Genomic DNA, 20833 nt, shown 5'->3' with positions numbered 1-20833 from the left:
CACTCCAGAATCCTGCTCCAGTACACACTCCAGTACCCACTCCAGAATCCCAGTCTAGCATCCCACTCCAGCATCCTGCTCCAGCACTCTGCTCCAGCACTCTGCTCAAGTACCCACTCCAGAATCCCACTCCAGAATCCTGCTCCAGTACACACTCCAGAATCCCACTCCAGTACCCACTCCAGTACCCACTCCAGAGTCCCACTCCAGAATCCCACTCCAGTACCCACTCCAGAATCCCACTCCAGAATCCTGCTCCAGTACCCACTCCAGTACCCACTCCAGAATCCCACTCCAGAATCCCACTCCAGAATCCCACTCCAGAATCCCACTCCAGTACCCAGCACCCCCCTCTGCCAGACCAGCTCCTCCCCACTGTCCAGGCAGCAGGATGGAGACTCTTTGTTCACTTGTTCCACACGATTCACATTCACTCCCAGTTGATGCCCTGCACCTACTGGGTCAGGAAAGGATTTTCACACTTCTCTCCCATCACAAACACAGGAGACACTTTCCATCCTCAGGATCGAGCCCAACCTGCTCTCTGGAACAGTTTGCCTAAATCCTGATCCTCCCCGAACATCCTGGATTCTGAACAGAAACTTGGTTGTTTCTGGGTCTGCTTTGAAGCGCGGGTTCCATCAGAAGCCGTTTGCAGCATGAGAATGAGGATTGTGTAACGATTTCTCCTGGAGATAACGGCTCTGCAGGAGCTGCCAGCCGGGAGCACTGGCACTGAAGGAATTGGCAATGGAGCAGCCCAGCCTTGGGAATTTTTCTTTCCTAAGTGTTAGTATTTCATAATAAAGATTGTGATTACTAATCCTAGGAAAATAAAGCAGCTGAAGAGGCTTCCTGCTCTGATCTGGGTTTGCAGCAGCCCGGCCTGGCCTGGGGGCTGGCACTGCTGCTTGGCAGGAGGAGCCAGAGTCTGCTCACATCCAGCATCCTGGGGGCACTGGGAAGGGGTCCAGGATGCAAACACAGGGAATGTTTCCTCCTGCTCCTTCTCCTTCTCCACACACTCACTACCTTCATCCCCGGGAATGGGACCCTGCACTCCCAGCCCTTTTCTTCTCCCCATCCCCATTCCAGAAGCAAACCCAGACACCCAGTTTCCCTTCCCCACATTACTTCCCTTTGCTGCCCCGGTTTCCAAAGCCCCTTTTGCTTCTCTTCCCCGAGTTCTGTGGTGTTGCCCGTTCCTGCTGTGCCCCGAGTGCTGTTCTGTGCCCCCCAGGGGTGCCCCCTCTGGGGTGCTGCCATGCCCAGCCAGGGCAGGACGTGCTGGGCTCGGAGCTGTGCTGGTGAGCCAGGAGCTCTCTGCAGCTGGACGCCAGCAGGGAGCAGCTCCTCTCTCCAGCTTTCCCCACCCCAGGCCATCTGCAACTTTCTGGACTGCAGTCGCTGTTTTTGTCCTGTTTTGGTCCTGATTTTGGGATCAGCTGCCAGCCCAGCTGTGGTGACAGCTCCCACAACAAACCCTGGCCCCAGTGTGCCGAGGGGTCCGGCTCACATGGGGAGAAACTCTCTGGGGAGCTGGCCAGCAGCGCCAGGACCCTCACTCCTGCAGCAAAGGCAGGGCCTGGCACAGCCCCTCCGAGGGGCTCCGTGGCACAGGGGCCTGGCAGAGGAGTGGCAGCAGCAGCCTCAGCCCCCACGGGCGTGCTCTGCCAGGACCCTGTGCCCACGGGGCTGTGCCCCCCTCCGGGGGACCCTCCTGGGGCAGAATTCCCTCTGCATCCCTGAGCCCCCGTGGCAGCGGCGCCAGGTCCCGAGGCACACAGCCCCACGGCAGCGTGCATCAATTATTGAGGCATCTCGTTCAGCACGGAGGTGGGTGAGTGCAGGGGGAGGCCAGGACGCCAGCAGCAGTCTGAGCTCCAGCTCCTGGCTCTCAGTGCCAGGGGAGCCGGGCTCCCGAGTGCCCGAGCGGGCTGGGGATGGAGCCAGAGCCCCCCGAGCCTCCCCGAGGCCAGGCCAGCCAGGCTCAGCCTGGACAGGGGGCTCTTGGGGACAAATGGCACCGTGCATTGTCCCTGTTCCCCACACCCTTGTGCCCTGGCGTGGGCAGGTGGCACCGCAGGTGTGGCGGCGATTCCTCGAGAGCCAGACCCCCATGGAGAGAGCCCGGGGCTGGGGACAGGGCTGGGCTGGCACCACGCTCAGCCTGGCACGGCGTCCTGGCTCCTGTGCCAGCAGCCACAGCCGCTCTCCCTGCCAGCCCAGCCCCCACAACCCCCCTGCCCTGTCCCCCTCCCGCATGGAGAGAGCCCAGGGCTGGGGACAGGGCTGGGCTGGCACCACGCTCAGCCTGGCATGGCGTCCCGGCTCCTGTGCCAGCAGCCGCAGCCGCTCTCCCTGCCAGCCCAGCCCTCCTGCCCTCCTGGGCTCCCCTGGGCCCCACAACCCCCTGCCCTGTCCCCCTCCCAAAATCACTCCTTGCTCCCACCCTGCTCAGCTCCCAAACCTCACACGGCCCAGAGCACCTCGGGTTTCACCTGCCAGGACAGTGCCTGTACCTCTCCCTGTGTCAGGACATGAACCCTGTCCTGGCAGGGTGGGGAGGCCCTGGCACAGGGTGCCCAGAGCAGCTGGGGCTGCCCCTGAATCCCTGGCTGTGCCCAAGGCCAGGCTGGGCAGGGCTGGAGCAGCCTGGGGCAGTGGGAGGTGTCCCTGCCATGGCAGGGGTGGCACTGGGGGGGATTTAAGGTCCCTTCCCACCCAAACCATTCGAGGATTCTGCAGTTCCAGGGTTCTGTAGCCACCATCCAACCTCAGCAAGGAGTTAGACCATGGAGCAAATACCAAGTGCTGTTTGTGCACCTGAATCCTCCTCAAACACAGCTAAATCTCTGATGCCCTCTGGGGCTTTTCTGTCTACATTTTAAAACACCCCCTGGTTACTCCCGTGCTGAAGCAAACCATCCCCAGCCCTGTCAGGCTGTGGCCAGAGGAATTCCCTGTCCTGTTGCAAACCCCACTAATTCTGCACATCCTCCTGGCTCTCCTTAGCCAGGGGATGTGGAATTGGCTGCAAATGGCACCAGGGCGCTCTATTTAAACTGAATTTTTAATGTTTATGTTTTACCTCGCGTCTCTGTGCAGTGACTGCACTGAATCACTTCAGTCTGATTAATTCCTGGCTCCTTTGGAAGAGTCCATGTGTTGTTGTCCCCATTCCCTGGAAAGCCTGTGTGTGGGATCATGTCTGGGATCAAACTGGGTGTGTAACAGGGATCATGTCTGGGATCACCCTGTGTGTAACAGGGATCATGTCTGGGATCACAGTCTGTGTAACAGGGATCATGTCTGGGATCACAGTGGGTGTGTAACAGGGATCATGTCTGGGATCACACTGGGTGTGTAACTGGGATCACAGACTGTGTGTAACAGGGATCATGTCTGGGATCACACTGTGTGTAACAGGGATCATGTCTGGGATCACACTGGGTGTAACAGGGATCATGTCTGGGATCACACTCCACGTGTGAAACACAAGTTTCCGTGTCTCCAGTTTAATGCAGGAAAGGTTCTGCCTGTCTGTTCCAGTTACTCACATCAGAGTGGGTTTCACAAGGGATTAGTGCAGCCCTGCTAAAGGAAAGGGATGCTCCAGGAGAGCTGCAGGAACACAAATGGAATTAAACCTCTGGGACACCTGTGGGCGCAGGGAAATCAGTGCAGCTGGCACTGCTGTGTGTGCACACTGCTGAGTGTGCACACTGCTGTGGGTGCACGCTGGTTTGTTGCACAGGTTTGTGGCTGCCCTCTTCCATCCCTGGCAGTGCCCCAGGCCAGGCTGGATGGGGCTTGGAGCACCTGGGGATGGTGGAAGGTGTCCCTGCCATGGCAGGGGTGGGAGGGGTGAGCTTCAAGGACCCTCCCAACTCCAGCCATTCCATGATTCTCTGATTATTTTAACCCCAGAGAAACACTCTGATCACATTTTCTGTCTCTGACGTGTTATTTGTCCTACCAGAACCAGTGTGATTTACAGGCACACACAGATGGGACAGGGAAATAAAGGAGAGGAGGCTCCTGATCCCTGACCTCAGAGCGGGGCGATTGATCAGCTCACCCAGCATGGGGCCATCCCAGTGGCACTCCTTGGCAAGGAGCCTCTGGTCCCCCCGGAAAAGCGCTGGGAGCTGCACTCTGCACGAGGAGAACCGCTGCTGACAGAGCAGGAGCCGCCGCAGCCCCGGTGCCGTGTGTGCTCCTCTGCAGGAGATGCACTGCAGCACGGCCGCGCTTCCTACCCACCGCAGGACACTGCAGGACCAGGGCTCAAACAGCCCCACGGCCCCTTCAGGCCTGGCAGGGCTCCGAGCTGTCCCTGGAGCTGTCTCTCCTCCAGGGGAGCCCCCCAGCTCTCCCAGCCCGGCTCCAGGGGGGCTGCAGCCCTGCAGCAGCCCCCTGCCCCCTCCAGACTCACTCCAGCAGCTCCAGCTCCTTCTGCCCTTGATGTCCCGGGGCTGTGGCAGCTCCCAGCCCTGCAGAGGCTCCCTGATGGTGCTGCCGTCTGTCTGTCCATCCCATGGCATAGAGGGAGGCAGGGCAGAGGCACCATCTGTGCCCCCTGTCCTATCCCTGCCTGCCCCGGTGAAAAGCAGGCTCTGCCCCTCAGTCAGCCCCGGAGGGCGATCCCTTCCCAGCTGCCGCTTTTCCTGGGGAGCAGGAAAGGCAGAGCAGAGACCGAGCCACCGCCGTACCACACATCCCTGACCTCTGCAAACCCCCCGGGGCCTCCCGAATTGTGTCACCCCCATCAGCGATGCCATCCCGCTCCCGCGGCCCCGGAGGGCGATGCTGGGCGCCGCTGCCGCTTCTCCAGCAGGGCGCCGAGCTCTGCCCGGGCTCGCCCCGCACAGCCCCAGCTCCATCAGGGCGGCTTGGCTCCATCGGGCTCCTGCCTGGCACAGGCTGGTGGGTAAATGGCAGAGGAGGTGGCCCTGTCACTCCGAGCCGCTGCGGAGCTCAGCTGGCTGCAGGGTCAGCGCAGACCCCGTGTCTGGAATAACAGAGGGGATGGAGGGGAAGGCAGCTGGAGGGACGGGGATCTTCCCTGGGCGATGGGCACTCAGCTCTGCCAGACAGAGATCTCTCCCGGGAGACATTGCCCAGAGCCAGCCCCACGCGGGGACACCACGCTGGGCTGTCCCCAGCCCACACCACAGCTGCACGTGGTGGTCTGGGCTCTGGTGTGAGCCAAAAAGGAAATTCAGGGAGAAAACAGCACTGTAGGAAAAGCTTCCCAGTGCCCTCTCCAACAGACATATTCATTAGTATTAATTACAGTGAAAACCCCACACCTGCCAGGGCGGTGGAACACAGCATTTACCAATTAAAAGATAAAGATGCGATGTCCTGGCCTGTGGTCCCACACTCTGGCAGCAGCAGGTCCCGAGGAGTGAGGAGCAGAGCACCCTCCAGGGCAGGCTGTGCCCCACTGCAGGGATGATGTTTGCCTGGAACTGCTCTGGGGGGCCCTGCTCTGCTCCCCACCGGGGGCTGACACCCTGCTCCGTGCCTCGGCAGCCTCAGGACAGCTCCTCCTCCTCCTCCTCCTCCTCCTCCTCCCGCTGCGGGGCTGCGGGACCTGCCCGACCCTGCCAGGACCGCACCAAGCACTGCCTGTCCCCCATGGCCCTGCCCTCAGGGTGTCTGTCCATCACAGCACTCCATTCCCATGGCCCTGCCCTCAGGGTGTCTGTCCATCACAGCACTCCCATTCCATGGCCCTGCCCTCAGGGTGTCTGTCTGTCCATCCTGATGTTCCCATGCCATGGCCCTGCCCTCACGGTGTCTGTCTGTCCATCCCAGCACTCCCATTCCATGGCCCTGCCCCTCAGGGTGTCTGTCTGTCCATCCCAGAGGAATGGCGAGTGCAGTGCCACCCAGGCCAGGTGACATCTCCTCCTGTGGTGCCAGTTCTGTGCAGTGCCACCCAGGCCAGGTGACATCTCCTCCTGTGGTGCCAGTTCTGTGCAGTGCCACCCAGGACAGGTGGCATCTCCTGGGGTGCCAGTTGCTGGTGGCCGGTGGCAGCACAGCCCTGCGGGGCAGGTTTGGGAGGGTTTGTGGAGCACTCAGGGCTGGAGCCAGGCTTGGCAAACACCTGGACAAGCTCAGCTCTGTGAGACCCAGCCCAGGGAAGCCCAGGGCTGGACAGGCCCCAGCCCAGCTCAGCACAGCCAGGGAGCTGCAGGTGCACACACCTGGCTGCAGTGCACCAATCCAGCTGCAGGTGCACACACCTGGCTGCAGTGCACAAATCCAGCTGCAGATGCACAAATCCAGCTGCAGATGCACAAATCCAGCTGCAGGTGCACACACCTGGCTGCAGTGCACAAATCCAGCTGCAGGTGCACACACCTGGCTGCAGTGCACAAATCCAGCTGCAGATGCACAAATCCAGCTGCAGATGCACAAATCCAGCTGCAGGTGCACACACCTGGCTGCAGTGCACAAATCCAGCTGCAGGTGCACACACCTGGCTGCAGTGAACACACCTGGCTGTAACAGAGCAGACTGCAATAAGGAGAAGCCCTGGGATGAGAGGGGAAAGGCTCAGCTCGGGAGATCAGCCCCTCTGCTGCACAAAGGCAAATTGAGCCAGACAAAAGCGCTCTCCTGGTTTGTATTCTTAAGATGGTATCGAACTCGTTAGGAAGATGGAACAGCAGGAGACGTAATTTACCTATTTCATACAAGCACTGGATATTCTGCGACAGGGTAAATTGATTTACAGAGCTGGGAGGCAGCACAGGGCTCCCAGAGATTATTTATTGACCCGCAGAGGGTACAGCCTCCGTGGGGAAAGGTGGGTGCAGCCTGCCCCACAGACCCCCAGCACTGAGGAGAGGATGGGAGAGGGTGGGCACCAAGGAGGGGATGAGGAGAGGATGGGAGAGGGTGGGCACCAAGGAGGGGATGGGCAGAGGATGGGCACCAAGGAGGGGATGGGCAGAGGATGGGCACCAAGAGGGGCAGGGAGAGGGTGCCCAGGGCAGAGGTGGCCTCCCAGACAGCCCCTGGTAGGGCACAGCCTGGCACGTGGCACTTCCTCAGCCGAGGCCATAATTCCTGTTAAGATAAATCCCAGCTATGGAAGAGCGCTTTAAAATGAGGCTTTGAGGAAATGAAACAGATTAAAACATTCTTTTCCAGCAAACTCCTCCCTGTGAGCACAGCCAGGCCCTGGCACAGGGCAAAGGGCCTGCCCACCCTCCCTGGAAGGATTCCATCGTGATGCCCACCCCATCCCTGCCCTCTGGCAGTGGGATCCATCCCCTGTGCCCTGTCCCTGCCCTCATCCCAAACCCTCTCTGGTTTCCCCCAGCCCCTGCTGTGTCCTGTGTCGGAAGCACAGACCCATTTCTCAGGACCTCCCCTTGTCAGCCCAGCCCGCCCTCTCCAGCTCCTTCCCACCACAGGTAATTACCTTAAGAGCTCGTTAGGACCGCAGGATGTGCGGCTGCTGCCTGGAAATTCGGGCTCTATTTTTATCCCGGCGGAGTAAAACGCGGCACATTGACAAAGGCTGCCCCTCCGGCAGGAAGGCAGCTGCCCTGTTACAAACGGCTAAAAAACCAGTTCCTGTCCCTCCCCAGCGGCTGGGACAGCCCTGCCGACCCGGCCCCGCGCCCAGCGCTGCCTCTGGAGCATCCTGCAGAATTCCAGCTGAGCCCAGGGCCGAGCCCCCCCAGCCCGCAGCACCCGCAGGGATCCTGCAGCCCAGCCTGGGCTGCACCAGCGCCTGGGGTGCTGTGCAAAGCCCTGCTCACACCCAGGGGCTCTCCAGGATCAGGGGCTGCAGGGTTCTTCCCAAACCCCAGGACAAACCTGCCCCCGGGGCCCCTGGGCACCCCCACAGCTGATGCTCCCAGAGTCTCTCCAGCAGCAGGAGCAGAGCAGGAGGATGTCAAACACGCTCGAAATGCGTATGGATTGCAAGGCCATAAATATTTGAAGGGGCTGAGTGGGTCTGTTCTATCGCTGTGCAAGCTCCAGTGCCCCTCAGCCCTTCCCTTGGCCAGGATGCCAATCCCTGCGGCTCGCCGCCTGTCCAAATAAAGACCAGGATAATTGCAGCACTTACAGAGGCACTGTTGTGGGGCCTCTGCAGCTTATCTGAGGGCTTTTTTCCCAAGCACACCTGGAAGGAGCCAGAAGCACTCAGCCCTGCCATGCCTGCTCCCTGCAAGGCTCCTGTCCTGCCAGGCTGCTCACCTGGAAGAGTGCAGCAGCCAAAGGGTGCCAGAATTCCTCTGCCTGGAGCCCGAGAGCACAACTTGGGAATGGGAATGGCACAGCTGCTGTGGGAGCTCTGCCACCCTGGGAATGGGAATGGGAATGGGAAAGGGAATGGGAATGGGAACGGGAATGGCACAGCTGCTGTGGGAGCTCTGCCACCTGGGAATGGGAATGGGAATGGCTCAGGTCCTGTGGGAGCTCTGCCACCCTGGGAATGGGAATGGGAACGGGAATGGGAATGGGAATAGCACAGCTGCTGTGGGGGCTCTGCCACCTGGGAATGGGAATGGGAATGGCTCAGGTCCTGTGGGAGCTCTGCCACCCTGGGAATGGGAATGGGAACGGGAATGGGAATGGGAACGGGAATGGGAATGGGAATGGGAACGGGAATGGGAACGGGAATGGGAATGGCACAGCTGCTGTGGGAGCTCTGCCACCCTGGGAATGGGAATGGCACAGGTCCCGTGGGAGCCCTGCCACCCCAGCACCCAGCACAGGCTGCACCCAGGGCACTGCCACACAGCTCTGGGGACGAGGCCACCTCGGGCGGTGGCAGTGTCCCCTGCCTGCCACCAGCCCTGTTCCTGTTCCCAAGGCAGTCCCCAGCCCTGCCAGTGCACTCTGCCTTGACTTCTCTGCTCTCTCCACAGCCACCCGTGGACAAAGCAGAGGATGCAGCCAGCGGTGTGCGGGGTCAGCTCCTCCCCTGGAGGTGTGAATGGTGTGCCCTGTGCTGCACAGAAACCGGGCTGGAGCCTTTCTGGGGGGTTTGACTTCATCCCCGGCTCACAGGGACTGCAAGGCTGTGAAACCCCCCCAGCTGAACCCTCCTGACCCTCCCGTGTATCCACAGGCCACTGAGCCACTGCCACCCGGGCTGTGCCTGCTGGGGGTGGCACTGCCACCATGGGCTGTGCCTGCTGGGGGTGGCACGTCTCACAGGGCTGAGGAAGAGCACATGGAGGGAATGGACAGGCAGTGTCGGAGCAGCAGCTGAAGGTGGGGAAGCTCCTCAGTGCTCCTGCTGCTCCCGCAGCTGCTTGCCCCAGGGCCCGAGCAGGAGCCACCAGACACCAGCCGTGTCCCAAGAGCACAGCTCGGGAAGAGCAGGAATTACACACCCCCACAGGAGCTCCAAAGCACCCAGCATTCTCCCCATGTCACTCCCTGACAGCCCGGAACAAAACCCCTGTGCTGATTACAGAGCCCTGCAAAGAGGAGCTCTCTCTGGCTCTCTCTGCCCTCCCTGCTCTCTGGCTCTCTGGCTACCCGGGCTGTGCCTGCTGGGGGTGGCACGTCTCACAGGGCTGAGGAAGAGCACATGGAGGGAATGGACAGGCAGTGTTGGAGCAGCAGCTGAAGGTGGGGAAGCTCCTCAGTGCTCCTGCTGCTCCTGCAGCTGTTTGCCCCAGGGCCCGAGCAGGAGCACAGCTCGGGAAGAGCAGGAATTACACACCCCCACAGGAGCTCCAAAGCACCCAGCCCGCTCCCCCTGACAGCCCGGAGCAAATCCCCTGTGCTGATTACAGAGCCCTGCAAAGAGGAGCTCTCTCTGCCCCTCCCTGCCCTCTCTGCTCTCTCTGCTCTCTCTGCCCTCCCTGCTCTCTGGCTCTCCCTGGCTCTCTCTGCCATCTCTGCACTCTCTGGCTCTCTCTGGCTCTCTCTGCCATCTCTGCACTCTCTGGCTCTCTCTGCTCTCTCTGCTCTCTCTGCTCTCTCTGCTCTCTCTGCTCTCTCTGCTCTCTCTGCTCTCTCTGCTCTCTCTGCTCTCTCTGCTCTCTCTGCTCTCTCTGCTCTCTCTGCTCTCTCTGCTCTCTCTGCTCTCTCTGCCCTCTCTGCCCCTCTCTGCCCTCTCTGCTCTCTCTGGCTCTCTCTGCCCTCTCTGCTCTCAGCACAGTCCCAACCCGGCTGCTGTGGCTTTGCTCAGTGCCAGGGGACACTGCATGTGTGTCACTGCTGGCACGGGCAGCACCCAGCAGCCAGGGAGGAGCCCTGCCAGTGCCATCCGTTCATTATTGCCCCGTTGGATGGATTTTGTGTTGGTGCCTTGTTCAATGTTCCTGGCACTTCACCGTGCCCAGAGCAAAGCCCAGATGTGGAGCTGGGGTTCCATGAGGGGTGTGCTCCTGCCTGGCACTGTGAAGGGCACAGCCTGCTGAGCTCCCCCAGCTCCATCCAAGCCCCACATGCAGAAATCTGTCACCAGAGCAGAAATCACAGCCAGAAAAAGCCCCGTTGTGTGCCCAAGGAGTTGTTCCCAAGGAGAGGTGACAAACCATTCCCTGCTGGTTTGGGGTTTGCATCGACCTGCACACAGAAGGAGCCCAGCCTGAGATCACACAGGGAACAAGTGCTGGGGGAGAAAGGAGGGACAGCAGTGACAAGGGCCACAGGGAGAAAAGTCTGTTTGGGTTTAGGAGAAGAACCTTAATGCTGAGGAGGAGCTCAGGATCACCGAGATTTCAGCAGGGACTCGGTCCAAGAGAGCACCTGGGGAGGAGGTCTGACAGAGCCAGGCTCAGTGCCACGGTGCCACGGTGTCCCTGTGCAGATGGAGGAGGACAGGCTGGCACAGCGGGAATGCTCCAGACCCATCACACCTCCCCTGCCCTGCTCCTGCCCCGCTGCCCCTGCAGCCCAGCCCTCTGCTCTGCTCTGCGCTTCTGCTGCCCCCACGTCTCTTCTTTTCCCCAGGAGCTCCAGGTTTTCAGGTCCCAAAAACACTCTGTTCTCATTCCACATTTCCTTTGGAAAGCCATTTTTACTTGCAAGCCAGAAATATTAGTCAGCAAACTATACAGTGCAAGGCTAATGAGAACTAGATCGATTCATGAAAAGTACCTGCTCAGCAAATTTATTATTTTTCAAACATAAGTCTATCGGATTCCAGCTTTTCCCCCCCAGTCCCAAAACACTGCCCATTTCATGAGTTAAGTGTATAAGGAATAGCTGCCTGATCCTAAAGCCTCTTTCCAGCTCCAGAATGACTCAATTTTAGTCATTTTTTTATTAAAGAAAAATCCCCTATGGGCAGCTGGATAGATATTTCCTTTGGAATCCCAGCCTGTGTTCCAGGGTAGGAGCCAACACGAAACAGCCACTGTAAACCCTCTGAAAAACGCAAGCCCCTCATCGATGTGACAGATATGCCACTATAATTAAAGTCTTTGGCAACAGACATTATGCAGCCAAAATATTCTATTTTGGGCTGCAGCATTGATCAGATCCTGACATCACACATTAACGAGCTGAGGCCTTGCTGGCTGTGGAAGCTGCTGTTAATTATCAGGGAGAAAAACCACCTGGATTGTCTGGTGAGACACCAGGACCTGCCAGCCCCACCTGCATCCTGCTCCTGACCCAGCCCGAGGGTTTGTCCCTGCTCAGGAGCCCAGGCCTCGTGTTCTTTACTGCCAGGTAGGAAAGATTAAAATACATGTGAACCTTGAGTTTCCAGTGAGCTGCCCAGGGCAGAGACCTGGCACTGCCAGGACAGGAAAATGGCACTCAGCCTTGCCTTGGCTGCACTGGGACTGAGGGAACAGAGGGAGGCTCCCAGCCCAAACAGCCAAAGAAAGGTTGTTAAATGATTATGGCAGAATTATCCTGATAAAATCATCAGGGTAGAGCCAGCAATGCCTGCACCTCTCCAGGAGGAACTTCCAAACCTTTCCATTTTCCCAACACCAAGTACAAGACAAAGATCCAGGAGGGTTTGCAGCCTGTTCCCTCGTCTGAGAGGAGCAGTTCCCATTTACAGCGACTTTCCTGGCCAGGACCAAAGGGCAGACAGCCTGGGAACACAAACCCTGCCTGGTTTCCGTGAGGAGCCCTGGGATCATGCAGGAATGGGCACACAGAGTCGGTCCCGAGGCTGAAGCAGCCCTGCCCCACCCTGGGTTACATAAACCCAGCCCTGCCGTGAGCTCTGACGGGCATCGGCCGCGACAGCCGCTGCCTGCGCTGAGCAAAATCAGATTTTCCTGCATTTCACCCCGAGTCCCTCCCAGATAACAAGCTGGAGGAAGCACAGTGATATCTTGTACTCTCTGTGTGCACAACTAACCAAGTTCCTCGTGAAATTCCAGCTGCCAAGTCACTTATGTGGACAAAGACAATGGCACCCGTGAAGGTGATGTGCTTGGAGGGCAATTAATGCCCAAGTGTAATTAAGGGGCCTGCAGCTTTAAAAGGACAATGCAGGAGGGACAAAATGCCCAGCTGATCACCAGGATCCCATTGGATCATTCCTCCACAGTTACAGACGTCCTGGTTTTGCTTAGAAAATAAAAAGCTTTTCTCCACCAGCACCTGAAGCCCATTCCCACACCTGCCTGGGAAAACATCAGACCTTCAGGACCAGGCATTGTTTGCAAATAGAATTATCAAATCCCAGAATGGTCTGGGTTGGAATGGACCTCACAGCCCACCCAGTGCCACCCCTGCCATGGCAGGGACACCTTCCCCTGTCCCAGGTGCTCCCAGCCCTGTCCAGCCTGGCCTTGGGCACTGCCAGGGATCCAGAGGCAGCCACAGCTCCTCTGGGCACCCTGTGCTAGGCCTGCCCACCCTCCCACGGAACAATTCCTGCCCAATATCTCACCGATTCCTGCACTCTGGAAAGAAACACACTTCCAGATGATTTATTTTCTGAAGAGGAAGGAGCTGGTCTCCAGGATCTGGGCAGAAGAGCTGGCACACCTCTGCCAGCACTGCTCCCCTGGCTGCTGCCCCGGCCCCCTCTGGCACCCTGACTCAAACCACACGGGCACCCACACGCCGCTGGGTGACACGTTTCGTCAGGTTCCGTCCCATTTTCCGATTTTTGTTTCCGTTTCCCAGCAGTGCCAGCGCCGCACGCGCTGCCGGAGCTCGGCGACGCGTGGGGACGTTCCCTCGGCCAGCCCCTGCTCACCCAGCACCACGACAGAAGGGTTTGGTGTCCCCGAGTCCCAGCGAAGGCGTTCCCGCGCGCAGCTCGCGTGCTCCCGCCGCCCTTCACGCTCCTCTTCCTCGCTGAGCAGAGGAGCTGCGGCAGGCCCGGGGCTCCTGCGGGGCCGAGCTGTCCCTGTGCCAGCCCTGCTCCCACCCGGCTGCGGGGGCTGCTGCTCCCCAGTGCTCCCAGGGGGGCTCCTGCCGTGCCGACCGAGGACGGGGGGTTTGCCACTCTCCCGGGCCCGGGCAGCAGCTGGCAGAGCTCTGCCGGCGTGGGCTGGAGCACGAGGAAGATGTCTCTCGTGGTGACAAAGGTGGCACGTAAATCAGATTTTAGAGAGGGACCAAAGGCCACGGTGGGTGCAGCGCTGATGGCAATACAAGGGGACAGCCCACAAATCAGGATAGGATGGATTTTCCTGGGTTCTGAAGCTTCCAAAAGGCTGGTAGGAGCAGCCAGAAGTCAGTAACTACTAACCCAGTCAGAGGAGGGCATGTAGCCCAACCCTTGGAGACAACTGCTCTAGTGGGAGGGGTCCCAGCCCATGGCAAGGCTTGGAACAAAGATGAGCTTTCAGGTCCCTTCCAACCCAAACCATTTAATGATTCAGTGATCCCTTCCAGTCATCCCCAGCCCTGGCATGACAAACTCTGGCCCAGGGCAGGCTCAGTGTCCATCAGAACCTGCTGCCATCTCCTGTGCTGTGCAAGAGCCACAGGTCTGCAGACACTCACTGTGGACACACCAGCCCCACAGCAACTCCAGATCATCAATGCTCCCCCACTGCTGCAATAATTTAGCCTGGAAACATTTTAAAGAGAAGAATTCGACTTGAAACCTTCTTATTTGCAGAAACAACTCCAGAGCTCGCTGTAACCAAACAATAATTGGGTTTTCTGCCCACAAACAAGTGTCTGATGGCAGTGGCAGCATTCAGGGCTCTGCCACAGCCCCCAGCCCGACCCCAGGCTAAGGAGGGATTGTCTGCTCTCCACAAAACGGATGGTAAATAAACCCCAGCACTTCCCCCGCAGCAAACCCTTGTTTGGCTTCCTGCCGGCCTTCGCAGTGCCACATGACACGAGACAAAAACAAGCACAAGCCATCCTGGAGCACGAAGGGCCCATCAAGTCTGAGCCAAGTGGCAAAACCCTGGCACAGGGTGCCCAGAGCAGCTGGGGCTGCCCCTGCATCCCTGGCAGTGCCCCAGGCCAGGATGGGGCTGGGAGCAGCTGGGACAGTGGCAGTGTCCCTGCCATGGCAGGGGTGGCCCTGGGTGGGATTTGAGGTCCCTCCCAACCCACAGCCCTCCAGGATTCTGTGATGCCACACACCCTGCAAGGGCCCCAGCCCTGCATGAGCTGGGGAGGATGCCCACAGACTGAGGGCACCCCCAGCAGGGCCGTGCCCCCCTCCCCTGCTGGCACCTCCGCCAGGGTCTCGCTCCTTGTCCGCCCCACGCCCGGCTGCCAGCAGGAGCCAGCTGCGAGGCTGCAGTGACCAGACATGTGCCGGGTCACAGAGGGATGTCAGGAGCTCTCAGTGCCCTGGTCCTGCCCGGGGCACACCAAGGCACGGGGTGAGTCCTGGCGCTGCCAGCGCGCGGCCACCGGCGTCATCCCCGCGGCCGCGATCCCGCCGGGCTGCCGGAGGCCGACTCAAAAAGTAAAAATAAGTGGGCTGCTCACGGCACTTTCAGTATTCCCCGGACGCCTCAAAAAAAGCCTCCTGCTGCACATTACCTAATTCTGACACGACAGAAGGAGCAAATTCCTTTTTCCTGGTGCTGTGCTACACATCCCTCTGCAATGGCATCTCTGCGTGTGCGGACATCCACATCTATATCTGCCTCTGTGTCTATATTTGCCTTCAGCATCTTCCACAGCAAAGTGATAAGCAAAGTAGTTCTGTCAGGAAATTGGCTCCTGAGAGGGGAATAGCCGGCAGGTTCACAGCAGGTAACGTTGTAAAACAGGTATGAAAAGTGAACAGAAAACAGACATTTCGGCTGGCGGAGAAAGAACAGCAAGAGAAATATTTTGCACGGCTTTGCAAAACAATTTGGGGTTTTGCTCCCACTGAATTGTGAGTGAATATATTGTCCCCCATTTTCAGTGGACATTCAGCGGATGTTTTCCTCAGCTGCCTTCTTTATTGGACATAAATTAAAGAGGAAAAGGAGATGAAATGCTTCTTTGACTGCTGCTTTCCCTTCAAACTCATTGTGCATTTCAGGCAGTTCCCTCCCGAGCCTACCAAACCAAGTGTATGCAAATGCCGGAGCCAGGGGCGAAGGAGCTGCCCCGCCAGCACAACTCAGTCACAGCTGAGCCACAGCGACGGCTTTCTGCTGCTAACACATTTCCAAGGCTATGAATAAAAACATGGCTTTGAACAGCCAACAGCAAAGCCGTGCTCACGCTTTCAGCCTCCCTGGGACCCGCAGGCCGGAGCACCCCCAGCCTGCTGCCCCAGCCTGGGGCTCCCACTCTGCTCTGCGCTGGGGCTGCTGGGGGCTCTGGAGGAGCAGGAGAGCGGGGGATGCTCGGAGCGCCCGGCCCGGGGCTGGCCCTCAGCCTGGGAACCCCAGCCTGGGACCCCCAGCCTGGGACCCCCAGCCTGGGAACCTCACCTGGGAACCCCAGCCTGGGAACCCCAACCTGGGAACCCCAGCCTGGGAACCCCAGCCTGGGACCCCCAGCCTGGGACCCCCAACCTGGGAACCTCACCTGGGAACCCCAGCCTGGGACCTCCAACCTGGGAACCCCAGCCTAGGAACCCCAGCCTGGGACCCTCAGCCTGGGAACCCCAACCTGGGAACCCCAGCCTGGGACCCCCAACCTGGGACCCCCAGCCTGGGACCCCTAACATGGGAACCCCAGCCAGGGAACCCCAACATGGGACCCCCAACCTGGGACCCTCAGCCCGGGACCCCCAACCTGGGACCCTCAGCCCGGGACCCCCAACCTGGGACCCTCAGCCCGGGACCCCCAACCTGGGACCCTCAGCCCGGGACCCCCAACCTGGGACCCTCAGCCCGGGACCCCCAACCTGGGACCCTCAGCCCGGGACCCCCAACCTGGGACCCTCAGCCCGGGACCCCCAACCTGGGACCCTCAGCCCGGGACCCCCAACCTGGGACCCTCAGCCCGGGACCCCCAACCTGGGACCCTCAGCCCGGGACCCCCAACCTGGGACCCTCAGCCCGGGACCCCCAACCTGGGACCCTCAGCCCGGGACCCCCAACCTGGGACCCTCAGCCTGGGAACCTCACCTGGGAACTCCAGCCTGGGACCCTCAGCTCGGGACCCTCAGCCTGGGACCCCCGACCTGGGACCCTCAGCCTGGGAACCCCAGCCCGGGACCCCCAGCCCGGGACCCGCATCCTCCCACACGCCGCATTTCCGTCAATGGCTTTGGCCGTGCTCCCTGCCCCGCACTCGGGCTCCAGCTGTGGAGGGAGGGCAGGGCTCTGGGACAGACAGACAGACAGACACCACAGCTGGGCACACAGCCCTGGCTGGCGGCGCTGCCGGAGTGGCCCTGTCCCCCCGTGCTCGGGGCTCCGGGCAGAGCCGGCCCTGCGGAAGCAGCGGTCTCCTAACCTACTTCCCGGGAAAAGCAATTGGAAACTCTCAGAAGATAAAAAGATAATGAACAAATAACCTTCGCTGCCACAAACCCCCAGCTCCCCTTTGTGCTGCTGCCTGATATTAATGATCCTGTCAGGGCTCCTAAAGAGCTCCGTGCTCCAAGTGGGAAGCAGGGGGTTTGTCCCAGAGTGCAGCCAGGAGCTCGCTTTCATTTCCTCCCAGTCTTAGGCAAGAAAGTTCTTACATTCTGCATCTAAGAAACCATATATTTATTTTCTCACATCTCCACGTTCCTGTCGTTCTGCTGGGGTTTGAAACAAAACACCACTGTCTTTTCAGGAAAATGCTTGATGCATCGAGCAACGGCAAATCATTAATTATTTCGAGCCTTTTATGCCACCACTGACACCACAGTGAAGAATTTAAAACATTTCCTCAGACAAGCAACTCACTGACAGCAAACCACAGCACTGCTGTGTGTTTCAGGGCTCTTTTCATCCCGAGGGCGCTGTGAGGAGCCCGGCCAGCAGCCCTCACCACGGAGGGGTGAAACTCCGATTAAACACACGGCTAGAGCAGCCCTCACCACGGAGACGAGCCGAACGCCTTCAGGAATGGCTGCCCCTCTCCGTGAGCCCCCTCTCCCCGGGGACACCTCTCGGGGCAGTGACACCCGTGACCAGGGTGCCCGCACCCACGGGTGGCAGCCAGCACGTGCCAAGGGACGGGGCAGGGATGGCACCGCTGCCTTCGCCCCTGAAGGACCCGGGCACAAACCAGCACCACCTCTGCTGCCCGGGGAGCTGCCTCCGTGGCCTGTGGCGCTGTCAAAGAGCAGCTTTTCCCAGCCAAGAGCCCAACATCTTCCTGCTCAGGCAGCTGCTGGGCTCAGGGCAGGCCCTGGCAGGGCTCAGGGCCCAGCCCTGCTCACTGGCAGACAGATGCGGGGACAGCATCTTCCCCAGACCAGCAAACACTGGAATTCGCAAAAAAACCTCATGACAAAAGGTTTATAGAGGCACCAACCCTGCTGCCCCGACCCACTGCACCCTGCTCTCCGTGCCCATGGCACCTCTGTCCCCCCAACAGCATCTGGGGGCCCCAGGGATGAGTCCTCCTGGCTCCTCTGCCTGCTTGGATGGGCTGTTCAGGAGTGGGAATTCGGGAAAAAAAAAAAGAGGAAGGATTCATCCCAGCTCAGACAATGAGCTGCTCATTCTACATGGGAATATGAACAAAGAAAACCTTGGAAAATCAAATAAAAAAAAGGCTTTATTTAGAAGCAGAATGCTCAGGTATTATCTGGCAGCAGCAAACCCCTACTCACACACCTTCATCAAGCACAGCCAGAGGTTAATTTCATGACAGATTTAACCGATGCCATTATCTGAAATGTAAATAAACCTGCTCAAAAATCAGCTCTGCCTCCACGCTGCTGCCTCCTCCCCAGCAGCGAAGCCAGATGACCCGTCAGACAGGGAGGGCACAGAGCCCGTCCTCGTCCCCCTGCCAGGGAGGACACACGGGCACAGCAGCAGAACCAAGCACAGGCACAAACTCCAGACGGAGCCCAGCGCTGCGTGTGGCAGCCGGGCTGCTGCTCCGGCCAGGCTCTCGGGATTCCAGCAGAAATAGAAAGGCATAAATTACATCCAACAGGCGCAGAACCGGCCTGGGTGAGGAGACACTGTGGATCTCGGCAAGATGTGAAATCTCTGCGCTCGTGAGGGAATGACCTTCAAAACTCATTCAGCGCTCGCAGCCTGCGCGGTGACGGTTCCCTCCTCACTTGCGAGACATTACACATTCCTGCTATGTTCTCCCTAATTTCGCATGGACTATAAATACTTGGCTTATAAGGCAGCATGAAAGCAAGCGAGAGCAAACATTTAAGTGGGGTAACCTTGCTTGTCAGGGTAGCAGGAGCAAATTCTCCATCCCTCGGGTCGCGCATGCTAAAAGCCAGGAATCCCTGTTTACTATGCTACACATAAAATATCAACCGGAATATGGGACCGAGTCATAATTTCTCTTTAAAAAAAAAAATGACATGCAAAATGACGACACCTTGTCAAATTGTCTTAAGGGCAGAAAATCCAGATTTTTCTGAACTGCTCTGCCCACACTTTCTCTCCCAAACTACAGTTTCCCATTTAATTAGTATTAAAAACAGCCTCTGAGAGACGAATTAGTTTGGCTTATGCAAAATAAACTGGGCTGCTGTTCGAGCCGTTTACTGGGTCACACTTTACAACCCCGGTGGGGGAGGTGAGCAGAGACCGGCAGCACTACCACCGTTCTTCGGTGGTATTTGCACAAATCACCCTATTTATCGATTTTAGGCTGTTTAAGCCAAAATGACGGTGCCTCCCATAGCCTGCAGCACCCTTGGTAACCGTCCTTTGGCATTATCACCAGAAGCAGGTTTGTGCCTGGAAATGAAAGGATGTTCACCCCTCCTTGGCATCACAGGCCGGGGAGAGCTGGGGGCCCCCGGGGGCTGGGCGGGGGGAGCTGTTGCTATTGACGTGTTGAGTCACCTTTACTCAAAACTCTGCCCCGAATTTTCCATCGCCCACGGGCTGGGCTGGGGCCAGCCGCCTCCAGCAGCAATCCCCGCGCGTGCGGCTCCGCACAGGTTTTCGTGAGCTCCCTTGCAAGGATGATGCTGACGGCAGGAATGAAGCGCAGGAGCAGCCGGAGCCAGGGATGCTTCTGTCAGCCCCCGGTCACACGGTCCCGGTACCGGACTCGCTCCAGCGGAGCCCCGGAGTGCGTTTCCCTAGTTTTCAGCAATACGACACATCCCACGACATCTGCGCGCTGAGCGATGTCCCTCGCAGCCCTGGCAGCGCAGGGACAGCGGCTGAGGGGCGACGGCCCCGACCATGGGCGCCGGTGCCGGTGCCGGTGCCGGTCCCTCCCGGCACGGGGGCGCAGGGGGCGGCGGATGCGCGCCCGTCCCCGCCGCTCCGGACGATTACAAAACCCGAGCGCTCATCACGGCCAGCCGGGCGCTAACGGGGGAGGCAGAGCGGGCAGCCGGCCGCGGCGGGGCCGGGAGGGTCTGTCCCTGCCAGCAGCACCCCCGGGCATCGCTGCCCCGCAGCATCCCTGCCCCGCGGGTCCCTGCGCCGCCCTGCCCCGCCGCATCCCCCTACTCCCCTTGGCACCCACGTCCTCCCCGCGCTGCGCGCAGCCCCCGCGCCCGGCAGCGGAGGGCGAGCCCCGAGCGGCTCCGCGGGGCACGGGCAGCACCGGGCCGCCCCCGCCGCTCCGCTCCTTTTGTCTGCCGGGCCGGCGGCAGCGCGGCTCTGCGGGGGCAGCGCGGCCCCGGTGCCGGTGCCGGCGGCGCGGAGGCTGACCTGGATGGTGCAGGTGTACTCGCTGTCGTCCAGCAGCCGCACGGTGCAGTTGTACTCGCGGTCCAGGTTCCTGCTGCTGCCACTCATCCACCTGCTCAGCATCTTCCCGGGGCGCGGGGCGGCGGGCGCTGCCGGAGCCTGGGCTCACATCCCGCTGCGGGGCGGTGCGGGGCGGTGCGGGGCGGGGCTGTGGGCGCGCCCCCCGCCCGGCTCGGCCGGCCCGCCCCCCCCGCCCCCGCCGGGAGCCCCGCGCGGGAGGGAGCGGCGGGGAGCGGGGGGCGGCTCGGCGGGCACCGGGCTCCCCCCGCTGCCCGCAGCCCGGCGCCCACCGAGGGGCTCCCCCGCAGCGGGGACAGCGGCTCAGGGCAGAGAGGGGTGCCCGCAGTTCGGCACTGGAGCACTGCCGGTGATGTGCAGCGGGGTCGGACATGTGGCAGGGGGTACCCGCGACCCGCACCCCCCGATCAGCGGGGAGGGGGCGGCCCCAGGCACTCTGTGTCCCCAAGGACAGCAGGTGAGTGGGTGTGACCCGGCTGACCCACGCTCCCTGCCGAAGGACCAGCCTGTGCCCAGCTCTCTTGTCAGTGCCCAGCTCCTTTGCTAGGCTGGGATCCCCATGGAGGGTTGGTCCTTCCAGCAGAGCCAGCCAAAGTGCCAACGTGGCCCCCAGGACGTGAGCT

General features: G+C 60.1%; 1 protein-coding gene across 2 annotated transcripts in view; it reads right to left on the bottom strand.

Annotated features, from left to right (window-relative positions):
- Positions 1-20255, bottom strand: part of FRMD5 (FERM domain containing 5) — a 64047-nt gene extending 43792 nt beyond the window's left edge. For both annotated transcript variants that reach the window (XM_041419100.1, XM_041419101.1), the window contains exon 1: positions 20154-20255. In XM_041419100.1, the coding sequence (XP_041275034.1) occupies positions 20154-20255 (102 nt within the window). The remainder of the gene's footprint in view (positions 1-20153) is intronic.
- Between the last annotated feature and the right edge of the window lie 578 nt (positions 20256-20833).

The sequence above is a fragment of the Onychostruthus taczanowskii genome, unplaced genomic scaffold (assembly GCF_017590055.1).
Source record: "Onychostruthus taczanowskii isolate IOZ18803 unplaced genomic scaffold, ASM1759005v1 scaffold6, whole genome shotgun sequence".
Lineage (NCBI taxonomy): Eukaryota > Metazoa > Chordata > Aves > Passeriformes > Passeridae > Onychostruthus > Onychostruthus taczanowskii.
Note: the sequence above shows the minus strand (reverse complement) of the source record. Positions and strands in the feature narration are given on the sequence as shown.